The sequence below is a fragment of the Corvus moneduloides genome, chromosome 9, assembly GCF_009650955.1.
Source record: "Corvus moneduloides isolate bCorMon1 chromosome 9, bCorMon1.pri, whole genome shotgun sequence".
Classification (NCBI taxonomy): domain Eukaryota; kingdom Metazoa; phylum Chordata; class Aves; order Passeriformes; family Corvidae; genus Corvus; species Corvus moneduloides.
In genome coordinates this window covers 6,612,478-6,637,218 of record NC_045484.1, presented here as the reverse complement: position 1 = coordinate 6,637,218, position 24,741 = coordinate 6,612,478, and the positions used below count along the sequence as shown (strand labels likewise).

Genomic DNA, 24,741 nt, shown 5'->3' with positions numbered 1-24,741 from the left:
ATTTTTTCTGAGTACTGTTATGAGCTTCCCAGGTGACTCTCCTCAGCAGATTACCAAAACTATTTATTTTTAAAGTTGCACAGCACAAGACATACCGTTAGTATTTTCAGGAATTTTTATATTTCACACTAAACAAAGATCAGATTTAAAGAAGCAACACCAAAACTACCTAAAAAAACTGCCACAGCACGTCTTGGATGCATCTCCAACTGCTTGAGACAGAACAGACACAGGGTGTTAATTTTGCCACACTGCTTGTTTTAGTTACAGTTACCTGTGTCTTACCTAAGAAAGCAGGTTCTAGTAACTTCAAGGTAGATCACAAAGAACAACTTTTCAAATTCATAAAGTCACTTTTGCACTTTTTTTCAGCAATGTGAGACTAAAACTTCCCTTCTTGACACCTGTCCCTTAGCTCCTCCCCTCTGCCTGAGATGCACTAGTTTTCCTGTTACAGTAAATTTGAATCCCTTTAAAACTTAAATAAAAGGGCAAGGGGCAAAATCTTCAAGATTAACCTAGTTTGTCCCTCAGCCTTAAGGTCTACCCCAAAATGGCTATGGACTTGGGGGAAAAAAAATTTCTGAGCAGCACCGTTCCCACTCTCAGCAGCACTACTAAAGGAACTCCCTCTGCTAAGTACCATATATGCAGCTCTTGGGAGAGCTCTGCCTTATGCACTGCACATCCTTTCCCCAGCACTTCCAGAAAATCCTCTGCAGTAAAACACCATGTTAGTTAAAAAGAGTATGAATTTGCACTGTCCCCATCAACCTCTTTTGTTGGGACCAACCAGTGTTTTGATTATTACTTAGAATAAGATTCAAAGATTAAGTGATGCTTTAGAGCTCATTTAAAGCTTTCTCTTTACTTGTGCTTCTTCCATCCATTGAACCGGTTCACCCTAAAAATCACTAATTTTTTACTAAAAACATTTAAAATAAAAAACCCCAAAAAACAAACAAACAAAAAAACCCCAAAGAAACAAATAGGAATAATAGGATTTTTTTTTAATGTAGCCCAAGTTTTCTACAAAAACCAACACAAACCTTAAAAAAACTCACAAAGGCTTTACCATAAATCTGATAGCACACATAATCCCGTTTTAACCTTCAAAATACTACTGGAGTTTTGGATAAAATGCATCATTACACACATTGTTGTAAAAGTAGTTAAACAGAAAAGACAAGCTGCCTAACAATATATTCAAAGTGAACAATGTGGATGTCCTTTTCTTTATCTCTGTATTACTCACCTCAGATTTACTGATCACCCACAAAGGTGCATTTTTTGTCAAATCTGAAAATTCACACCAACCAGCTACAGAACTCTGCAGATGGGCTTTTCATCCTCTCAGAATATAAGGCCGGAAAACAATTGTTTCCATTAAATCAATTGCTGTAGTTACTTTCAGAAGTAGCTTTACGCAGACAATTTATGATCAACTTGCAGTAGATGTACAAGAGCAACCCAAGCAAGGATAGGAAAATAAGCAGAATATTTCAAAACAGCCTAGGACTTCTTTCCTTTCTTTTTTAAAGTAATGTGTGGAAATCACAGGAAGAGAAGAAAAAAATAAAATAAACAAAAATACCCCACACCACACCCAGTATTTGTTATCAGCATTTCAAAAGAAGTCTTAGGCAGCCAGCATTCTTCATGAATCAAACCAGAAATTTAAAGAACACAGATAAAATCTTAAAACAATCTTCCAGTTCAAGTTTACTCAAGCTGGTTTAATATTTTAAGCTTATATCAGAACACTGTATTAATACTGGGGTTTTCCCCAATAGAAAATAAGTTCTTCGTTCCTTACCTCATCGTCTTTGTACCACGACAAGCTTTCTGCAGTTAGAACGAACCAGTATTCCTTGGATCCTCCTTTCATGATGCCAATGTTGTTGATGGTGAGCCAGCCTTTCCGGATGACCTATGCAGAGGTGCAGTCAGGTACAAGTTTAGTTCATTACTCACTTGACATAGTTCTGCTGCTGCATTCATTCTTTTAAATTAAGACTTGCTAAATGAAACAAGAAAGGTGCATTTTTTCAGTCTCTGGGAAATTCAAGAGTTTTTGCAGGTTTCTATCATTCAAAAAAAAGTAATGAAGTGAGTATAATATTTTCAGTCTGAAAGTCGGAGAAAGAGAGAAGCCTAACTATCCGAATGCTGTACTTCCAGCAGATATGAGTGTATTAAGGATCACATAAGCTTGAAGACATTTATTTGCTGGATAATAACACATTGTAAAAGTCCATTCAACTTTATCTCTGACTACACTGTTCTGGTCTCATTGTTCAGGTCATCTGTAAAGGTGGATACCAGGAAAAGCACCTAGATTCTGGTAAAGCGAGGGGCTTCTGACACACAATGGGAATTTTCAGAAGTGTCAGTATCGAGTGACAAAGTGGAGAGGTCTTCTAAAGTTAAGTTAAAATTAAGGTAGGAAGCAGTAAGGAGAGGCATGTGAGAGCCATTTTCTTCTCAGGATAGAAGAGAAAAAGAAAAGAGGAAAAAAAAACCTATGGCAGCAATAAAAAACCAGGGGGAAAACGAGCAAAGCAAAACTTGATAAGATAGATACAAGCCAAAGATGAAAGAACAGATGGAAACATAACTATAAATACTAAGACCAGGAGGCTACATCATGCAGAGAGAAAGGAGGACAACAGAAAACCTAAGAGAAATGAGGAACTCAAGAGCGGAAGAAGAGAGAATAACCATGAAAACTCATTTACAGATCAAATGGAAACTTTCAATTTTATTGGAAGTCACTGTTTTCCAATGTAAATGAGAAAGCAAACATTCCTTCCTATCATGCTCTGAACAAGACAACGGAACTGTCCCAATCACACAAATGCAAGGAACCTCAGCTCTTCTTCCCTGCAGCAACACCCTTCACTTGCCTATGAAATATTGAGATGGAAAGAAGTGCTCAAAGAAGCCCTTCAGAACCCCCTCAACAAGTCCCACAGGCACCAACTCATGTCATCAAACATGAGTTTCCTCTTGTGTTTAAAGAAATATATGAGACCAACGTTCCTCTCACAGGGCTTTACAAGACCAGTAACTCCAATACCAACAACTCACGAAAGAAGAACATGGCTCACTATCTATTCCTTGCCATCTATAAAAAGTTTCAGAATAGGAATTCACTTACTTTCAGCATGGACGTTCATGTAGACTCCTAAAAACACTAGCTTTGGTTTTGCACAGAGCAAGGGACTGAATTATATTTGATAACTAAACCAAAGCACAGATCAGAAGTTGCACCTCAAGAGCAGGAAATTGTATTGGAAATGCACATAATCCAAGAGTATAACTTCCATTTCAAGGAAGATAAACATGTTTTCCCACTTACTACCAGCCAGGCCAGCAGTGTGAGAAAAGCCCTAAAGATCCAAAAACAGTCTACAAGTTTTCAATCTGTACAAAAATCTCTAAGAAAGCATTGATTTGGCTCTGAAGCCACAGTAAGGGATGAGAGAACTGGACATGACTCCTGTAAAGAGTCTCAAGGGTATGGCACAAGTAGATTGGATGCAACAACCTGTTCCACAAAGGTTTCTACAAAAGGGAGTCAGGATTTTTAATACTTGTGTTCATTGGGGGGGATAAAAAAAAACCTAAGTGGAGAGGGGCATTAGTGAGTATAAACAGACATGGAATGCTCGCCTTAGTGCAAGTTAAGGGAGACATAAGATAAGAAGTTGATTACCCATCAAATCCTCATTTTATTTTACAATGTTTATGGAAGTAAGTTTTTAACAGGAAACAAGTAACATGTATATATAGCCAGTGTACTGGCCTTCAGGCAGCTGCCACAGGACCAGTTGTGGAACCAAACGAATTCTATCTTTTCTTTCTGCACTGAACTATACAAATGCAAAGGGAAAAAAATTTTGCAGAAAAGCAACAAAATTAAGGTACTCCATTCACTTGAACTTAGTTCTGCAGCAAGGGGAGCTGTATTCGCGCAGCAGACTAAATCCTTCACAGCATATGCGCACATGTTCCCATGCTGCAAAGAAACTGAAATAAGAGGCTGGGAGAGAGGATGCTATTGAAAATGCCATGGTGCTCCATATGAAGTTCATATCCACACACGGGAAGCCCAGGCAGCCTGGCCAGCACCTGGTTTGGAGAAACTGTTTTGGAGAAGTATCTCAGGGAAGGTAAGAGATTTGAAGACAGATGTCAGTGAAGATAAAGAGGTGGATTCTAGAAGCAAACCAGTAAGGAACACCTGAGTAGCAGGTTCAAGAACCTTGCAGGTGATGAGCACTTCAAAGGGAAGGAAAGTAGCACTCTGCTTATTCCATCCAGGCCTCTCCCTCACCATTACCAGAGGCTCTGTAACATCTTACTAAGAGTCAAATTTTCTCAATTTGACAAGAAGGCATTTGTGGTAGAGGTCTCAGAACATTTTAAAATCTAAACTATACAAGCCATTTAAGAAGCCCTGAAGGTTTCAATACTTCTAAGGTAGGAATTGTGTCATGCTCCAGTCCAACACATCTCCCCATAAATGTGCAACCATCACAGGGTGTGGACAGAAAAAAGCTGACTTGCTAGGACAATCTCTGGTCACTGCCTCATAAAAGAAGGAATTTTCCGGTTGTTTCCTTAAAAATCCTGTGGGCCGGGGATTAGATCCAGCTGTCATTCCCACACAACCCTGCATGAAGAGCAGGACACCAACCTACAGCAATATCCTGGGTCTGTGTTTTTCATGTGAAATTTCTAGACCTGTTTATCTATACCCCTCTGGGAAAACAGGGTACTGTGTTCTCTAAAATATCCTGGACTCTACAACAGGTCGTAACTACCTAAAATACTAGGAAGCTGTTCCAGGTGACACGAACAGGGAGAAGATGAGCTTAGTGTGCTAAGCCTCATGTCCTCTTCATTGAATTTTCCTGTTTCCCAGGCACATTCTGTTAACTACAAAAAGCTACACTTAGAGATGACACACCATTAGTGTTAGATGTAAAGGAGAGAGTGATGTTGGATCAAGGTGTAATGCAAGACAAAGTGAGATTAAGCAACAGTTTCACTTCCCAGAGAAGCGGAATTACATCTTGGACTCCAGACAAATTCTCAAAAAAAAACAACCCAAAAACCCCTCAAGCTATATATTAGAAGGGTTCCTCCACAGGCAATAAGAAGGTAAGATTTTGAAAGACACTTTTGAAGTTAAAAAAACTCTCATAAACAGTTATTGTTTTGGAGTTTTTTTAAACTATTGTGTTAGCTATGTTTTACGGTACTTCAGCTTGAAAAATAAAAGCACTGTGTTTCATCATTGTTCTCACTAGTTCATTTTCTCATTGGGTTGTATCTAAGAGACCCATTTCAATATTTTCTATCATATTTCTAAATGTCATTCTGTGCAGACCGGATGTTAGCGACAGGAGTTATGAGCCTCAGGAAGGTGAAAAATATGGGCACAGCCAGAAGCTACTGGAGACAATATTCTGACCGGTAGCTGGACTCCATGCACAGGATGAACAAGAGATGACACAGTTCCTTCCTTCAGGATCCTGATATGTAATCTGGGTGACTGAAAAATGAAACTTAGAGGCTCTGAATGCACATGAACAAGTCAGAAGGAAGTAATTTTCTCATAGTTCAGCTGCACAAAACCCAAATCATATTTGTTGTTCTTACTCTCCACCACTTCATGGATAAACAGGAAAGCAGGATTTGACACAATAAGTACATTTTATGTGTTGCTGCATGACTTTAATTGCATTAAATCAAGTAAGACATTTGTAAAAGAAATATATTTAAAGAAATGGGACACTTTCTGATTCTCTAAAGAAGTATTTGAAGGATGATTTCAAGGTAAGTGAGATACATGAAATTGGGCAGACAGGAACACAAGTGTGAGAATCACAAGACTGGACACTCCCACAACACCACAAGCAGCAGCACTTGTTAACACCACTAAAGCTGTGTTGCGTAACTCCATTGAAATAATTTTGAACACAGAATACAACTCCCAGCACCACTCTATCTTCCAGTCCCTGTCATTACAACATGTGCTACCAAATAGTAAGCACATTGAGAGAAAAAAAATTACAAAAACTGCTCAGGGAGGTATCCTTACAAGCTATTGGTTCTTTGGATTTAGTCATGAAGATCCTCACACTACAGAAGCTATAATGTATTAGAGGGGAAACCTACTACAGTATTTCACTGTAATTTGCCAAATATCACAGCATAAGCTGATCAGATCTGTTCTGCTACTGAACACAACCAAGATCTTGTGACATTGCTTCCCTACAAATCCCTGCACAATATATTACACAACTTAAAACTAGTGACAGTGGCTAATGTCCTAAAAATATGTCTCCTTTAAAGAAATAATTTGTCTTTAGTGGAGAAAAGCTCTCAGGGGTAAAAAATTGAAATATGCTTCCAAATATAGTTAAACAAAGATTGAGGTAAGTCAAACATGAAGGTATATTAACCTAAAAAATAAATAGTTAGAATAGCAATACTCCTCTAGACTTGAGAAAGTGAAAATTCAAAACCAGCAGGTCTCATGCTACTAAATTTTGATATATTTTTGAATGTGTCAGCTCATGGGCACCACCTCTTTCACAGAAATACTGACATTTCTTAAGAGAACAGCTTTGTCATGATTTTCATGACCACCTCACTGACCATGGCACAAGTCTCCATTTCCATCTGGTTGCTTAAAAAAATTCTACAAACATTTTTTTCCTGGGTCATGCAAGATAACAGGATTTAAGCATATCTGAAGAAAAGAAACAGCAAAGTATGCTGCAAAGAAGGATTAAAAAAAAAGAAAGAAAGGGGTTACAAGGGAAAAAGTTGCTTATTAGAACTATAGTTCAGGCCAGCTGATGGGGTCTGAATGCTACTTGTGTCCAGAACGAATGAATCAGATTGTTGGTGTAACACTGTAAGAGAGGCAGGTCAAACAAAGCCCTCAGACCCAAACCTCCACATCAGTTGGACAGTACCTTGAAACTCACAGTTCACATTAAGCCCCTTCTCCAATTACAGGGCTACTTCAAGCACAGCAGCAGATTTTGCCACAGAAGCAAAACACAAAACAGAATCTCCTAAAAATTATACATAACCCTCCATAATTTGAGTGTCTTGCATTCTCACACACATCAGTTGGGCACATGGAGCAATGACACCTTCATCTTTAACGCTTTATCATGAAGGGGAGCTTAAAACATTGAATTTTAGTCACCAAAACAAATCTCAGCACACAACATACACAGTTAAGAGTGGGTCAGCTTTCAGGAGCCAAACCTTGCTACTGTGCTGTGTAAAACCAAGCATTGCATGGATTACTTCAAGCAAATGAGAAGACAGACTAACCTGTGGCTTAAAAAGAAACTTTGTGGAGTCAGGTCAAAACCTCAGGCGGTAGCAAAGAAAAGACAAACAAAAAAGGCCAAAGATTAAGCGTGAGAGGATAAATTAGTAGTAAAGGAAAAAGCAGAAAAACATGTTAAGAGGAATTTGCACTATTGTCCAAAATTAAGGTGTTGCAGTGCCCATCTTATTTCCAAGATACACAGAAATAGTTAATAGTTATCTGCATCATTCCAGTTCAAAGCAAGCTACTAAAAAAGAAAAGCAAGGTATTGCAGATGAGCCTCCCACTATTTTGGGAAAATTCAGTGATCTTGATCTCCCCAAGGGATTCAATTCAAGTGCTGCTAAAATCACTGCTGTCTTGTCGTTTTTCCATTACTGAACATAAGTTTAGTTTAAAATGATAAGTTATAGAATTTGATGATGTGGCGACAAACTGAAAAAATGTATGTTTTTATCACAGATATTGCCAAAGAATACACACAATACAGAAATTTATTTCTTACACCTAACCATCACTGAACCAGTAGTAACTTGTTATAAAATTAACTGCAGTTTAAACAATTAATTCTAATTAGTAATATTAAAGACATTCACATATTTATTTACTCATGAAGTGGAAGGGTTAGAAAAGAGTCTGTCCATGATATATGGATCCTCCTGGTACTAGGAAAAGAATGCGAAAAAGGCTTTAAATATTTTAATGCATAAAACTCACTTTTTCTATCAGAAGTAATTCCTTGACATAAACAAAACACCAACAACAGTACCTGTATCCATAAACAGCACGTTCATTTACACGAGAGCTAATGTTTCCTTTTGGTTACCAGAAACCTATTTGCCCACCTTTCAAAGAGAGGTTTACTATGAATAGAGGCACTTACATCAGATAAAAACTGCTTTCCAGTTATATAATAAAATAAACACCAATTAGTCATTTTAGTTTGAGAAACTTGGTAAATAATAAAAATATTAATTCTATGCAAAGTGTTATACAACATCTTAAGTTATACTAGCTCAGACTGGTAACAGCAGTTTAGTAGCAGTTAAGTGATGAACTGCAATTACACTTTGTTGAGGAGCTGTTACAGACAAGACAGCTTAACATTAAGTAGTTTAGCAGCAAGTATTCGACAAACCAATGAGTTAGAGACAAACTTTGCCCTCTGAGAAGCTAAATGAAAAAGCAACAATAAAGCTTACAGAACTTAGCTCGTACAATTTGCCTTGAAGGCGGTAGATTGGTTCCCTGAAATAGCAAATTGCAAAAATGAAGTTTTATTTCAGAAACAGTCTCTCATTCTTTTCAACTCCAAACAATCAACTTACAAACATCTGTTTATTATCTCTGCAATAAAAGGTTCAGCAAAGTCCTTTATACCACAAGTAACCAAGTTTCAACATTGAATTTAAAACGCCAAGCTTTTTCTTCACTTCTTTAGAGACAAAACATTCACTTAATTAAAAAATCATTCATTTTATTTGTGTATTTTTGAAGAGCCAGATAATTGGTCGCTTTTCCTTTTATGGGACACTCCAAAGTGATGACAGTCATTGTGTTTGACACATGTTCCGGCACAGCTAGATAAGACGGAAAGCTCTCCTCAGAGGGGAGAGGCAGGTCTTCGAAACCATTGCAGTGTTTAGACCTTCCAGGTTTTTTTTCATTTTAATCCAAACCATATATTACATCAAAAATGCCACTCATGCTGGTCAGGCTGTGGGGAACCATCACATCCAAGAAGTTACTGGATTATTTTAAGAAATATCTTGAAAATAACTAGCAATTTCTTGGTGAGAGGAAGAGATTGAATTTCTAGCCCCAAAAAGATGACTAGAATTCTTGCCAAGAACTCTTGTCTACAGCAGCAGCAGAATAGGAGACTTTCTGAAATTTCAGGTTTATCACTTGGATCTAGACTCAGTGGTCACATTTGAAAACCTTGATCAGGAGGTGATACCTGACCATTGTTTGACCAAATTGCACGTGAAAACATCAGGAAGATGTTCAATACTGGTAAATACACAAAATTTCATTGTCTCTTTTTTATTTCATTCTCAAGTATGTACTAGTTCCATAACAATTTTTTTTTCTGTTTAAGACTTTGCAAAACCCTCAAAGTGAGCAGAAACTCTCCAAATCGTAGCATTTTCCTTATTTTCATGTCATATTAAGAAGAGGACTGATCCTGCAAAGTGCTGAGAACCCCTGGCCCACACAAAAGCAGAGAAGGAAGGCAGGCTCAGGAGCACCAAGCACTTTGCAGAAACAATCCCATATTCTTATGGGACAAAAAGAAATAAACAATTTCATTAATGAATCTCAGTGAAGATGCTAATTAATCTGAGAGCATCAACCAGTTTTTATTTGTTTACTTTGAGAAAGGCCTATGGTACATAGTCAACAACTGTGTGAAGTCAGCTGAAAGGTTTCAGAAGAGGTAAAGGCAAATCCACATTTCCTTGCTGACTTGCCCATCACTGCTGTTCAGCTGTGAACATATCACAAGCAGCAAAACACTACAACAAAGCACACACAGAGGCAAGTACTCACCAGCATTTGGGATTCTGAAATTCACAAGTTTGCAGTTAATGACAAAACACTGATGTGTAACATGAGAGATTCGAGGCACTAAACAGCATGGGAGGGAAGACACCAGCAGTGCAAGCAGCAGAAATGCTAAACAGTAAATGATGATAATAATGGAAGTCAGGTGGCTTTGAAAAGTTCAGCAAAACAAAGCAATGAGGATATATTTATGTGTGCTTGAAACAAAACAAGGTAAATGATACACTTAAAACAGAAAATGCAGCCAAGAAAACCAAAACCAGCTTGGATTAACTTGCACATGCCATTATCCATTCTCTGTTAGGTGCCTACCTGATTTCCCACTGCACTTTTGTTAACCTGACTGCTTCTTTGTTGGGCACTGAGGGAAGCAGAGGAAAAGAGTTATGCTGAAGAAACTTGAACTAAGCCAGCTCCTGAGGAATAATTTTAGCAGCAATAGTTACTTCTGATTCCAGCAGAGAAAGCTAGATTAACACAGCAAAAGAAACACAGGAAAATCATTGCATATATGTGCATATTTCAACTGATTTTCTGCCTGATTATATTTGCCTGCTGAGGACAGAAGGGACACACAGCAGACAGCTCCTACTAATCATCTCCTTTGCAACAACATCCTTCTTGGATTGGTAAAGGTTACTAAAAGCACAGAGAAATTATGGCTCAATGTGGGTAACTTTGGAAACATTAGCCTCTATAAATATTCAGAAGAGACAAAAAGCAAGCAATTTCTGTTATTTAAAGCAGTACAACAAAATCCTCCCCTGCTGGAGGCTCCTTAATAGCTTTGTCTTGACAGTTTGTTTTGGATATTATTCTAATATTTATATGTACTTTGAGGGTGTAAATACAACCAATGGATGAAGCCATCATAAAGCTGGTTCAAAGCTGAAATCTTATAAGAATACAGCACATTTGAAATTAAACCATATTTAAAATATTTTGTTCAATTCTTGAACTTTGGTAATTCCAGTTCCTGAAACAAAACACAGTCCTGTCTCAAAACCAAACAAGTTGCCATTAATTCTAAAAGCATTTGCATTATGTGGCAGTTTGTGTTAGGCCACAAAATTAAAATATTACTGGAAAGAAGAAAAGTGTTCAGAGAGCAGGCTTGGGCTACTCAGCCACCAGCACTTCACTGGTGACAGGAAGTTTTGTTTGGATTAGATTATACCATTTCACCAGGCATTGATTAACTGAAGAAAAAAGCATCCATACTAGAGCAGCTACAAATGCTGCTCCAAAAGAGAAAGGCAGAGAGCTGTGCTTGGATCAGAGCCTATGGGCCAATCCTGCCTCTGTTTGGTGCACAGCTGCTGCTCCAGAGAACTGGTGAAGCACCAAACTCAACCCTTGTGCCAGTTCTGATCCTGACCTTTGGACCACACTATCAGACCAGCAGTCCACATGCTGTCTGTGAGAAGATCCACAAGAGTATTTATTCCATGTACCTACTCACTGCGTTTAGCTCAATCATCCTGATACTTTTGACCAAACAACACTGCACGTCCCTGGTGCATCATCTAAGTTGCATAAGCTTTGATACATAAATTATGATTAAATAAAGTGCACACAGAAAACAACAGCACTAACCCCGGTTTGTTTTCTTAATTTTATCACCTTAGAAAAGTTAACTATACCATTAACACCATACTAAGAAACACATGGCTTTTAGAAATAGCCCAGCAATTGGTCCTCTACTTAATGTTCTAAATAACAATTACTCTTTATGTAGATTGAAGCATGTAGCTGTTCTTGAGCTATACCAACTGGAAACAAACCCAAGCCCAGAGTTTTGCCATTTGTTCTGCCAAATGAGACAAACATCAGTATTCTAAGATTTTGCAATTTTATAACTATGTAAATCTGTTCTAAATATTGGCATTGTTAAATCTCTCTCAAGACAAATCACATTGCACTGTACCTGCCTCAGGTCCTGCAGTGCTGCAGGGTAGTTTGTAATGTCTTGTGCTCTCATTCTTATGACAAAGGTTCACAGGACTTACACTGTTAAAACACTGCAGCCACATGAGACAAGGGGCTAGAAGGCTCAGCAAAGGAAAGGAAACACCAGGGAATCTGGGGAATCTATAGTCCAGGATGTTTAGATACTGCAGAAGCCCCTATGCTACCCAACTTATCTCATTTTCCAGTTCTAACATAACTGCTATAACAATAATACACTTATAGCTTCAAATTAGTATTTTCTCCTGTTTGTCTCATAAGTGAATATATTTTAAATTCTTCTTTGCTATCCAAATTTTCTCTTTCAGTTGAGCAGAAGTCAACAAGGATACTTTCCTTCCCATCTGTTCCAACCCAGAGAAACCCTTGCTTAAACTTACAGTGAACTTAAGCCAAGAGTCACTTGTTATCTGCTTATGCCTCATACACAGCACTTGGGGGTTTCTAGATCTCAGCTGGAAAAAGAGGAAGCAGCTTTCCCACGAAATTGAGCCCAGGCATTGCCAAGACACAGCAGCAAGGAGCATGGAGGCTGCAGGAGCAGCATCCATGAGGGGAATTTTTCCAGGGGAGAAACATAATGAAATAGCTACAGATACACCTAGAACTCCAGAAGCCAGTATTATAAAATATTCAAAGTTACAACTTGACACAAGAAAAAGTCTTTTCACAGTGAGATGAGGCAAGCATTGGAACGGGCTAGCATAGAAAGGCTGGAGAATCTCTAACTTTGGGAATTCTCCAGATCTGATTGGAAAAAATCCTGAGTAACCTGGTCTGAACTCAGCATGGACCCTCCTCTGAGCGGGAGGTGGGACTATGTGACTTCCCAAGGTCACAAAACACGCCATGAATATACATGGCGTGTTTTTAGGAGCCTTTTTCCTGTCAGAAAAGGATGAAGAGTAGTAAATAGCAGGCAGGTTGTTATCTTGACCTCTAGAAGGCCAGCTACCATTCCTACAACATCCTGTCATTTGTCAAGAGAACTGATAATGATATCTAGGACCTGCAAACAATTCTAGAGAAAGTTGCTCAAACCAAACATATAAACAGTGCCTGACTTTGCCTTCTCCCCCCTCAGCTTACTGAACTCCAAGTTTTAAACCTTCAGGGCACACTGCCAAAGATGTGGACCTTCCTTCATAGTGCTACCTAGAATTGGCAAGAGTCAAATACATACTGTGGTGCCACAATTTGTTGCTAGCATCTCACATGGCCAATCACATGTTGTGATTCCAACCACTGCTATGGCAAATATGGCATGAATATGTCTGAAGGAACATTTATTTTTCAAAGAGTGAAGACATCTTCAATGTTTTTACTAGTGTCAAAATGTTGGTATGAAGTCCCTGAGGCACAAATTGCTGGAAACAGAGAGAACATTCTGGAAAATATTCTCACAGCCTTTTCAATTAAGCGAAGAGAACGTCAAACCGGGCCCTGCAGGGCATTCTGCTACTATTATTCTCTGCAGCCAAACAGCAGGCACACTTAAAATTCAGTGACATCCATTATTCTGAGCAACACTGTTTCACACGGAATCACAGCTGCCAAAGTACGCATTAATAACAATGTGGAAAGACCACCAATACCCATTTCTGTGATCCTGAAATACGTGTGATTCCAGACCAAGACATAAGCTCCGGCTTCAGTGAAACCAGCCTTGTGAACTGGGTGAAGGCTCTCCTGCAACTGGGACAGAGTTCAACATTGTGGATATTGAGAAAGAGCATGGTCCTGCATGTTTGGGACTCTGCAACTTGCATCTTCACTGTCACACTTCAGGACTTGTGCTCTGTACGTAACAAAAAAAAGCCAAGCAAATAAACAAAAAAGCCTGGCAGTGTCTTTATAACACATTCTCCATACACTTACTTTGCAAAGCCAATGAAGTCTTCATGGTTGGTGTTGATATAAGAAACCTGGATATCAATGAGCAGCAGCATCTATTATGGGAGACAGGAGAGCAAAAATGGGTACAGTAGAAGAGAGAGATTGAAGAAAAGGAGGGGGGGACAAACCAGAACTCTTGAGTTCTCTGCATTACCGAATATTATTTTCATAATTGTTCAAGCCAAAACCAGTATTTTCTAAATTCCACCACTCCTGTTTCTGCGCTTGTTTAATAAGCTAGACTACAGAAGTCCTATTCCCTCTTCCTACTTTTTTTCCTAACAGACCTCATTTTTCACTCTCTTGGCCCTTGTCCATTCCATTAAGATCAATCATACACGGGGAGAGAGAATTTTAATAATTATATAACATAGATTCCAGCTCTGCATTTTGCAAGTTAAGCAAAATTCTGTCTATCTGGAGCATTCCAAACAAGCCAGCAAGGAACCTAAATCTTAAACCTAAAATCCAGGTACGCTTTCTTATGTACCACATAAAGAAGTGATAATTAATCCAGTCCTGGCCCAGAAAATGTCCAGTCCAGGTACCAGACAGCCATTCTGGTGTGTGCACATCTGGATTGAGAGATGGGCTATCAACAAAATAACAGAATGGTTTCTGTACTTATCACTTGTCAGTCCTTCAGTAGCCCACAGAGAATCTGATTCAACCTTGACAATCTAACTCAGAAAAGAACTTGCTAAGATATTAGCAAAAATTCCCTCCCACCCTTACACAGGCTCTGGAATATGCATGAGATTGCATTTCACCCCTATCTTTTCAGACTTTCATTTATCAGAGGGAGGAAAAAAGGAACCTATTGTTACCAAATTTAATCTCTTAAATGTTACCATTTAATCTCTTCAACCTTATTTCTGCACAGTTCCTCAAATATAGCATCACTCCTAAGTTCTTCACAATTTCCAGAAGGTATTAGATGCCTCACTTAGACTCAAATCCCCACTATTTTTTTGCTCCATTTCTTACCTCTGAAAATATTCTCACTAGTGTTTTGATTTATTAAGGACAACTGCTAACAGCATAAATAATGATGTGAATGTGACAATAACCTATTTGGTCAATATTTGGCATTTACAAAAAGCCCTTATTTTGTTCTTTGTTCTGAGAAATAGTCAGGTATGTGCATACAATGAAGAACAGGAAAATAAAACTCAATTATCCTAAACAACTTGTATTTTCTCCAAAATTTTGAGATAATAGTGTTCTAACTAGAACTCCCTGTGAGTACAAGCCCAGCTAATAATTTGTTGTTGTTGTTAAATTATTTTTATGACTACATTTGCTGTAGAGATTAAAGCAGCAGATGTGCTGCACAGCTCCTTAACTTGCACAGGGACAGGACTAGAGAGTCAGGAGTCCAGAACAGCTTAGGAGCTCTGCCGAGCTATTCTTCTCCAAATATTTCTATTGTCACACTCTGCACTCTCCAGACAATAATTCCTGGTTTCACTTCCAGTGGATTTCTCACATGTAATCTAAGACTTGCAGTTTCCTGGATTTGGAATGTTTAGCTGGGTGATGAATGCTTTAACCAAGTTTCTCTGAATTTTTACTTGTTTTTTAGCTTTTTTTGAACTTAAAGGAAAGCTTGTCACTCCCTCAAGGGTCCCAGTACAATTGTTTGCGAGCCTCACTGTAACTAGCATGAGGGGTGGCTGCATGGGATGGGTATGTTAAAAACACCTGGAAAAAAAGTAGAAATAAGCTATTCCTGTGTGCATTTGTTTAATCAGAAATTGATTTCCCACAAACAGCCCTAGTGACACAGCTAAGAAGTTGGCACACTGGCACAGGAACAAGCTAACACTATAAGCCACTACTTAACCTTTCTGTAACAATTCTAGTCTCTCTAAAAGCTCAATGTTAAGGAAGCAATTTTTCTTCCTCTCTAAAATGTGCAGCCTATTTAAAACAAAAATCCTCCACTGTCCTACTGCACTTTGTATGTAAGAACTATTCTCCCTCACACACTTCCCCAAACTGTCCCACCTCCTATTAATTCTCACCTGATCCTTGGTCTTCTCTTCTCTTTCACGAATGTAGCCAGCAACAATTCTTTCTGTTTCCTCACACAACCTTGGATATGTTGCCAACTGAAACACAAAATTAATAGAAATTTACACCTGCAGAGGGGCTTCAGTGGAATACAAACAAGGGAGCCTCCAGCTTTCCTCTTTGGGAGAAAGCAAATATTACAAATGCTTGGGACTAAAAGTTAACCACACTGCAAAGCAAGCCTTACTTGCTGTTATTCAGAGAGACTGCCGAGACCTAAACCCTTGGATTGTTGCTGTTCTTTTCCTCCAGGGAACACTGAGGAAAAGATAATTTGGACATACGAAACAGAGTCTATCGGGGTGAGGTTTCTCTCTCTTCTGTGCCTAATTCCAGAGTGGTGCTCTAAAGGATTTCCAAATTTCTTGTTCTTTAAAGGCTCCACCTTGTGGCAACATCTTTACATAACAATATTGAAACAGCAAAATATAATGGCAAATTTGGCCAATACCACTGGGAAGAGCATCTCCACAGTTAATTCAAGTGACATATCTTCCAGACTTTGACAAAAGTGAAAAAACCCTGGAAATTCTGCTGAAAATATACCAGAGAATCTGCTTCTCTATGTTCTTTGTCTTCCCTGTTTTAAGAAATATCTCCTTTACCCGATCATTGGTATAAAAAAAAATTTGCTTTTTTCAGAAAAAATGAAAAGGATGCAAGAGAATATTTCTCAACAACCTCATCGTATCTGTTCTCACATCCCAGAACCACTCCTGTACTTACTATTATGGGGTACCCTGCACAGGGATGGTGGGACGGGCAGATGTACAGGTGGGACAGCAAAAGCAGCCAGTCAGCTAAGAAGTGAAAATACAGTTTTAAGGATGAAACTGAGGGCATCTCTTGACTCAAAAACATCTCTCATCATAAGAATCAAAACAAGGAAATCAAAAAAATGAACTTGTCCAACATATCATTGTTTGGAGAGCTCTGCAGAAGTTTTAATTACTTGAGGGAGTCCTACTCTCTCTGTCAAGTGACTGGATCAGAAATCTCTTGTAACACCACAAAATGCAAGACAGGCTTTATATTATATACTGTACCATTACATTTTACTTACGTTACCAGATCTATGTGCAAGCTACCTTTTTAGTGCACTTCTTGACAGTGTTGATTAACTCTTGCATCACCAGATCCACACTTTTTAAGCAAGGTCCTTTCAGCTTAACTATCTGTTTTTTAACAATGGCTTCAAACGCCATATCTGGAGTGAACAAACCTGTTCTGTGGACATAAAAGAATATGTAAGACAGTAATAAAAACATTAGGCAAGGAAGATTTTTTTTACTAAATTGCCCAGATCTTCATTTTTCAGAGGTGAGCAGTAACAATCCCTACACAAACAGACTTCCACAGAACTTAATTTGCTTCTTTCTCAAAGAAAGTGTCACTCTGAATAAGAATATACAAGTAGAAACATGCTTGAAAGATGAAACTACTTCAAGAGGACTGCAAGAACTCTAAGGAGTACTGCTATAATGCTGTAAAGCCTCATTAGCAGCGCATCAAACCTTAGGGATGAGTGGCAGCTGCAGCACCCCATGAACAATCACTTGCATAGCAAATCCATAAGAATCCTGTGGCTGCACTTCTCACTCACACCAGAAAATGAGGTTCTGTTACTCAGAGTCCGACATGGAATTTCACAGTTGGTCACCGCAGAGTAAATGAATCTACAGACAGCTACCCCACAGAACCAGTTCTAAACAAACTAAGGCCTCGCTTCTCTTTCAACACTGTTCTCCAAGGTCTACCTTGGCTGATAAATTATATTAAAAAAATCAAACTATAAAAGCATGCCCAAAATCAGTTCACTATGATAAATCAAGACCGCTCCAGCAATCAGGCAAGGAAAGTTCAAATGCTGCGCCATGGCTACCAGTGTCAACCACCTGAGAATTTACTAATCAAGTAACACAAGAAATATTTCCCAAAACACTGAGAACAACAAAGCTTGTAAGCAATGCTTTGGAAAGATATTCCACATGTATAATGTGACCAGGCAGGAAAACATGGGAGTACTTGCCTGATACCGTGTATGTTCTTGATGGCATAACTTATCTCTCTCCGCAGTTCCTTCTCGTTGAATTCCATCTAGAGGAGTAGCAACACACAAGAGCATATTAGGGAAAGTTTTTAACAAAACATAAAATATCACCTCTCCATATATAACCATAAGACAAGCAAGTTCATCTGTTAAAATAGTCATTTCTAATTACACTAAACAATGCATAAGTACTTTAAAATGTTTTAACACTAAGGCTACAGGCAGCAGCAAATATTGTTGAAAATCACACACTCTTCCATTCCAGATACATCAACAGCATTTTGAAGAGTTGACAGAGTAAGCCAGAAACAGGATTTGGAAGACCCCACTTTTTTTTTTTTTTTTTTTAAAGCCTGGTTTCTTAAAGTGGTGTAACTTCTGTGATTATGATCTGTTTATCCTCCCCTTCCCATTCTACAGTTTTCAACTAAATTTAAAAGAGGAATTGTCTCAATTATGAAGTTATAAAGCTTTTCTTTAAGCTTCTTGAAAGCCAACTAGCTGGAAGAGAAGTCAGTGTTGTCACAAATGAAATGGTCATTACCTAAGTCAAACCATCATAGAATGATTTGGGTTGGAAGGGATCTAAAGGGCTATTTTCCATAACTCTCATTTTAATAGATACCAGCTACTTGAACACAAGTCAAATTTACCAACTGTAACTGTTTGCCTGCCCCATTTAACCAGAAGATGCCATTTGTGATAAAACAATATAAGAGCACAGAAAATAGTATGAACTAGGACTATAATTATATTGTAATTCTAGTATTTTAGAATTCTTAGCATGTCTCAGTATCCAATCCTAGAAATTAAGCCAAATGTCTCAATTATAACTTCATATAATTTCTTCCACAGTTAAAAGCATGTTCTTTCAATCAAATATTTTCTTGGCTACACTACTACCAGTATGAACATAAAGATACATAAATAAAACAAAGCACATCAGCAAGATGGATAAATACCTTCACGAGTTCAAAGGGAAAACGTTCATGGAAAATACGATTGATTTTGGCACCTCCTGAAAGTTCTAGTGTATCAACTTGATCTCCTGATCCTTCAATTCTTTTTTCAAAGTCCACTGAAAACTGTTGTACCATCCTAAATTTCAAAGGAGGGGAGGAAGAAAAAAAAATCAAACAAAACCCACAACAATTTAAGCATATTAACTACCGACTCTTATTTCAGTACTATGCAACTAGTACGGCCTATTAAAACATACTTAGCAACTGCCAAAAGTATCTGTAACAACTGATTCAGGCAAGCTGCCAATCCATAGAATCTATACCCACACTGATCCCCCTGTATCCCTACTGTCTTGCAGGACACAGTACAGTCTAATAGCATAATGTGAATCAAACTACTAAGCTGATCCAGTGCTGGAAAATTCAGAAGAGATTGTTAAAGAACTTATTTTCCCCATACCAAAAAGCAAGCCCAAGAACCAGTAGTAACATGGTGATGTGTCACTACCACAAGCTCCAGCTTACTCGGCTATGCTTTGACTTCTGCAGCAGGAGCATTCAGAAAAACACACAGGAGAGTTCTTCGAGTCACGGAAAAGTCAAAGGCGATGTCCCTCTGTTTTTGCAACCAAAACATCTGGAGTAAAGTCACGAGGAACTGTCTACTCTTTTGGACACAGTTGTTACAAAAATAAGGGGTGAATCAGAGTCTTCATCTGGCTCAAGAAAGCCTCTCTAGTTCAGCTGATTATTTTCTGTTCTGAATTCCAAAGTTTTAATTAGAGAATGAATCCTGTCCCCATTATCACAATTCAGTGCTATTATCATCTATCCCAGAGAACTGAGTGCTAAAAACCTCTGAAATCAGATAGAGTAGGAACATGACGAAAGTCATATAAGAGAGAAGAGCTAGGTACATTTTACACCTCCTCCTTCTTCCTTCACATGCCTCCTCCTTTCTAAGAGGTAAATTTTATTTGAATATAAACACAAGCGGCTGCAGACAGCTACAATTGAAGAAAAAAAGCCTGGGAGAGTGAAAGTGGCAGATCTTTCAGGTGAAAAGATAGGCAGTACTGAGTATCCAGCACCCCTGGAAATAGGCCAAGGAAGGAAGCAGCATGAAGCAAAGCAGCAGGTGGTAACAGGTGTTCAATCCACAACATCAGCATTGTCCTTTTTCCCTGGTGCTGAATCCACAATCAAGACAGGACTGAGATTCCACTTCCACATGACTCCAAGTCAGATGAATAGTCATCTCTGTTCCATCAGTGTTATCAAAGTCTCATCAGACAGACTTGTTTTGTGGATGAGACCCAAACCAGACAGTGACTTCAGCAGTGAAAAAGCTTTCTAGTTCAGAACTGATGATGATAATCCCTAAGAATTTGCCTCACTGCTTTCTGAAAGCACACAAACTTTTACTGACAACTCTTGCAGCAAAGGTCTCTAGGTCTTAGGTGCACAGAACATGAAGGACAACCATCTCTGATTAATTTTGATCTTGCCATCTCTCAGTTCTTTTGGACAGCCAAGTTTTTATACTAGAAAAAGAAGCATTCTTTATTCTTCTTCCAGCCTCCTCATCTTACACACTTCCAATACAATGTCTCTCCTTTGCTTGAGGTCATCTTTTTGGCAGACAGAAGAACGTGTCTATACAATCAGAAGCAGTTTTTTAACTTTGATCACCTCTGCTGCCCATCTTTATACCTTTTCCTTGTTCTGCTTTCTGTCTTTTCTAGGATTACTAAAATTAATTTAGGGAAAATTCTGATGAAATTGTAGAATAAAGTGTTCTGGAACATCAAACACAGAATTCTTTGGAGCTTGTGTAAAGGATCCTTAACAATATCCTAATGTTTAAATTTAAACCAATTAGAAAGAAGGAAAAAAAAAGGCAAAACAAACCCACTCAAAGTGGAAAAGCAGACAAAAGACACTCACTGCAACAGGGCTTTCGTTTTTCTGGTGGGATCTTCTGGTCTGAAGTTTTTGTATACCTCTACTTCATGTTCTATAGAAAGCAGCTGGCTCTGGAGTTTGCTTCTGAAAGCTGGCAGGGTATCCCGAATATGATTGGTAAGTTGCTAAAAAACAAATAAAAGTCTTTTTATACTGTTAAAAAGATGAAAGCAGGAGCACAACCATTTCCTTCTGACTGCCAACCATATCAGCCATGACCTGTGCTAGTTTACCAGTGCAGTTCCTTTTGATCTCTGATGCAATGGAGACTGTTAAAGAACAATACAACATTCCTGGTGCATACACGTTGTAAGGAGGCTTAAAAAATTCCTTCATCCCCTCACTCACTGAGCCCTGCTACTACACACACGTTTAGTTACACCTGAAAAAGTTACACACATTACATGGGTAGTTTGAAATGACCTCTCATCTCTCTGTGCTGATGCCACACTCCCATTTTGCTGCTTTTCCTAAAGGTGCTTCACAATTCCCTATATATTTGCTCAGCACGACAACTCCTTTATGCTACAGCCACAGGGAAAAGGGGGACAAGAAAGAGATTCTGAGCACCCACAGCATGTTTTTACATATATATATGTATTAATGTGTTTGAACAGCACTGTCCATGACTTACCTGTGCCATAAATTTCTCAGGCATTGTACGCATTCCTTAATTAAAACCAAACTGGACTTCTACCACTATGCCCCAAACCCTCTTCCCAACCCCAGTCAGACAAGTTATACATTTAGAATGTCACATGCTAAAATATATTAACTCAATTTTAAAGTTGCTCAGCAGACTGACAGGCACAAAATCAAAGGCTGGAGTTTCCCTGGAGCACCACCTTGTGGATACAAAGAAACTGAAATATTACCTAAAACCACAATAGGTCCCCAATAATCAAAACCAAAACTTATGTACATCTTCCCATATATAACATTCTACACACAGTAAAGCAACAGAAGATCACCAGTTCCTGCTGAAGTAGGTAAATATTCAAAACAGCTGTCAAAAAGTTAATAGCACATAAAGCAGTGCAAGTCAGGACAGACAAGACAGTAGAAAGGTATATGCACCTTGTGCTTCAGTTTCAAAACTAAGACATATAGATTAAACTTTCAAGATATAAAACAAGGCAAAACATTCTAAGCACAGATGAAAATGCAGGATACAAGCAAGTTCTTGCATCCAGATGAAGACTTTGGCTCTGAGGCACAAATGGCATTAGTAGTCTTTTTGAGCGAGACCAGAGCATTCCACAGCCTGGCCGTCACTGTAGCAAAAAAATTAAGCAGACCAGCCAGTTAGTTTTCTACCTTAATCAGTAAGATTTCAGCTGTTTCCAGCTGCTGTCCAAAATGGACAAGGCTAGGCTGACCTGGCCTTTTTCTATTCCAGATGAAAAGCTGCAATTTGACAGTGAGCTAGAAAAAACAGTATCAAGTTTGACTTGTAAGAATGCCAAAACCAGTGGTCAACTGCTAAGTTAAATGTAACAATTGAGGAATAGGATGGTATACTTCCAGGAAGGGAAACAAATCTTATTTTTGATGTTCACATTCAGTATGCTAAAGAACAAGGGAGTGCAGAACTGTCAGTGAAAGTCAGAAACTACAACTCACAGCAAGCTTTTGTACACTACGTGTAATATACAGCTTTGTTTTTACCTTGTGCAAATTAAAAACATTGAAAGCAGGAAAGGGTAAGTGAGGTTCAGTGACCAACTTCATTGTAATTAAGTTTTTATATTGGCCCTATCATTACAAAGCTGCCTTTCACCACAAAGGCTTCAGGTTTTACCTGGTTTAGAACCTTCTGGAGATACGGTGTTCCCATCCGATCTGCCATGTGCCTGTAGGATGGGTGGGAAAGAAAGAATTTCCTTTCTGCTAGAAGAGCTGCCTTTATGTCCTTCTTCCCATCAATGTCTTTCTGGCTTCTGTTTACAACACCAATATACCCTAAAAAAGACAAAACCAATAGGTAAATCAATGCAGTTATTGTCTGAACTACTGAATTAATCTTAAACGGAACTAGACAACCTCAGCTCAAACAAAACTTTCCAATTTAGGCATTTCAGATCACGTTTATAAGTAGCATAGTAACCTTAACACTGTCTAAATTGTTCATTCTGTTTATATGTAACAGATTTCCTTTTAAATCACCAATTCAAATAGAAGAACATCTGAAACTCTGGTGAACCCCAAAGAAACCAAACACAAACAAACAAAAATCAAAAATAAAATTGAAATACACACACAGGTCTACAGAGATAAATGATATGATATTAACAAAATACAAAAAAAAAATTTCTTCTCATTTGCTGGACCAACATGCTCCATGGGAGGAGATGGTAGTCTCATCAATAAATTATACCTAGAATCAAAATTCTTGATATTATTAACAGAATGAGCAACTGTGGCAGTAGCTGCCAGAACATGGAAAATTTCTGGGAAGGATCAAAACTTGTTTTAGAGTGAGATTACCAAAACTCTGGTGCTTCTGTCAGATGCAAAGCAAGAAAAACATTCTTTTGTTACAAGGAATCTGGCAGAGAAGAAAAAAAACTGGCTAATGATGTGTGCTGACATTACACTGCATATTCCAGAGGAAGCAAGAATTTTCCAGGTCCAGAAAAGGTATTTTTAGTATAGCCACCTTTATGTTTGCTAAATAGATAACTATAAAAGCAAGGAACACATCAAGTCCAGCATAACCTCTGATTCATCTCCCGGACTACCAAACACCACCCCTATCCAAACCACTTTGTGCACTGCAAAGAATAAAGGCAACTGAACATTCTCACCTCTACGAAGAGGGAGTAGTTTGTTTTCTAGAACTTCTCTTGCATCTGTTCCTTCATCCATCAGATCCAATTTTGTGATCACACCAATGGTCCTAAGGCCTGACCGGGGTGGAGGCAGGAGGAAAAAGTTATTAAGAATCATTCAGATTCAGAAGAACAATTACATCTTACAATTATATAGTAACATATCTGTGCCTTTCTCAAAGCTTGTATCACACAGTAACAGCTACAACTCAAAGTATGATATATCTGGAAAAGAGGAGAACATAATTGCCAGTGCTGAAATGTGTTCCTCAAAACTCCTTGACAAGGCTCAGCATCCCTACAATATGACTGTATAAAATTTACAATGTAAGTATCCAGAAATCCCATCAGCACCATCCCCTATTTTTCCCAGTACTACAAAAATTCCTAGATAAGCACTGCTGCACTTGCTCATAAGAGGTAGTGACAAAACTTCTAAAATGCATTTACAGCAACATTACCCAAACAATACTGAGCTAATGAAGAGGTATATTGTGATGTTGAAGATCGTATGAAAATGTAACTACACATCTATACTACTTATTATAAATTACAAGATTTCCCACAAGAGTTGGTCTATTACTTCCAATTATGTTATTACACTTGAGAACAAAAAGTCGTAACATTCAATTGTGCTTACCCTGAGGGTCCACTTCCTTTGCCAGCTTCAGGGCATCTGAGTTGGCCAGGTCAGTGTTAGCTGGAGTCACAGCCAGTATCAGGCAGTTCTCTCGAGAGATGAACTGCATTATCATGTCTCTGATCTGCTGCTCAATATCTGGAGGCTGATCCCCTACTGGCACTTTAGTGATTCCCGGCAAATCAATAAGGGTCAGGCTTAAGACTACATGGACAACACGGATCATAAAACTGGTTAGCACGCCAGACACGACAAAGAAGTCTACACATCTACAGCCGCAGACAAGTCTTAGTCACATAAAACCTCACATAACTACCTTTATAGGCAGATAAATATGCCAACAGTTGTCAACAGTTCAAACAAAATGCCTGACAATCTGAAAAGAACCCTTGTTTCCCCATGGTGTTTCATCTCTGGAT

At 38.5% G+C, this 24,741-nt stretch overlaps 1 protein-coding gene across 17 annotated transcripts in view; it reads right to left on the bottom strand.

The window, feature by feature from the left end:
• DNM3 (dynamin 3) overlaps positions 1–24,741 on the bottom strand; it is a 180,834-nt gene that overhangs the window by 120,964 nt on the left and 35,129 nt on the right. For 11 of the 17 annotated variants that reach the window (XM_032118668.1, XM_032118663.1, XM_032118666.1 and 8 more), the window contains exons 4-15: positions 24,323–24,526; positions 23,659–23,757; positions 22,653–22,813; positions 20,834–20,976; positions 18,887–19,022; positions 17,904–17,971; positions 16,963–17,101; positions 15,826–15,912; positions 13,781–13,851; positions 10,247–10,295; positions 8,585–8,614; positions 1,817–1,930 (exon numbers count right to left, since the gene is read on the bottom strand). In XM_032118668.1, coding sequence (XP_031974559.1) covers positions 1,817–1,930; positions 8,585–8,614; positions 10,247–10,295; positions 13,781–13,851; positions 15,826–15,912; positions 16,963–17,101; positions 17,904–17,971; positions 18,887–19,022; positions 20,834–20,976; positions 22,653–22,813; positions 23,659–23,757; positions 24,323–24,526 — 1,301 coding nt within the window. Of the gene's footprint in view, positions 1–1,816; positions 1,931–7,365; positions 7,384–8,584; positions 8,615–10,246; positions 10,296–13,780; positions 13,852–15,825; positions 15,913–16,962; positions 17,102–17,903; positions 17,972–18,886; positions 19,023–20,833; positions 20,977–22,652; positions 22,814–23,658; positions 23,758–24,322; positions 24,527–24,741 lie in introns of all 17 variants that reach the window. The other 6 variants (XM_032118662.1, XM_032118664.1, XM_032118658.1 and 3 more) reach the window with 3 other exon arrangements.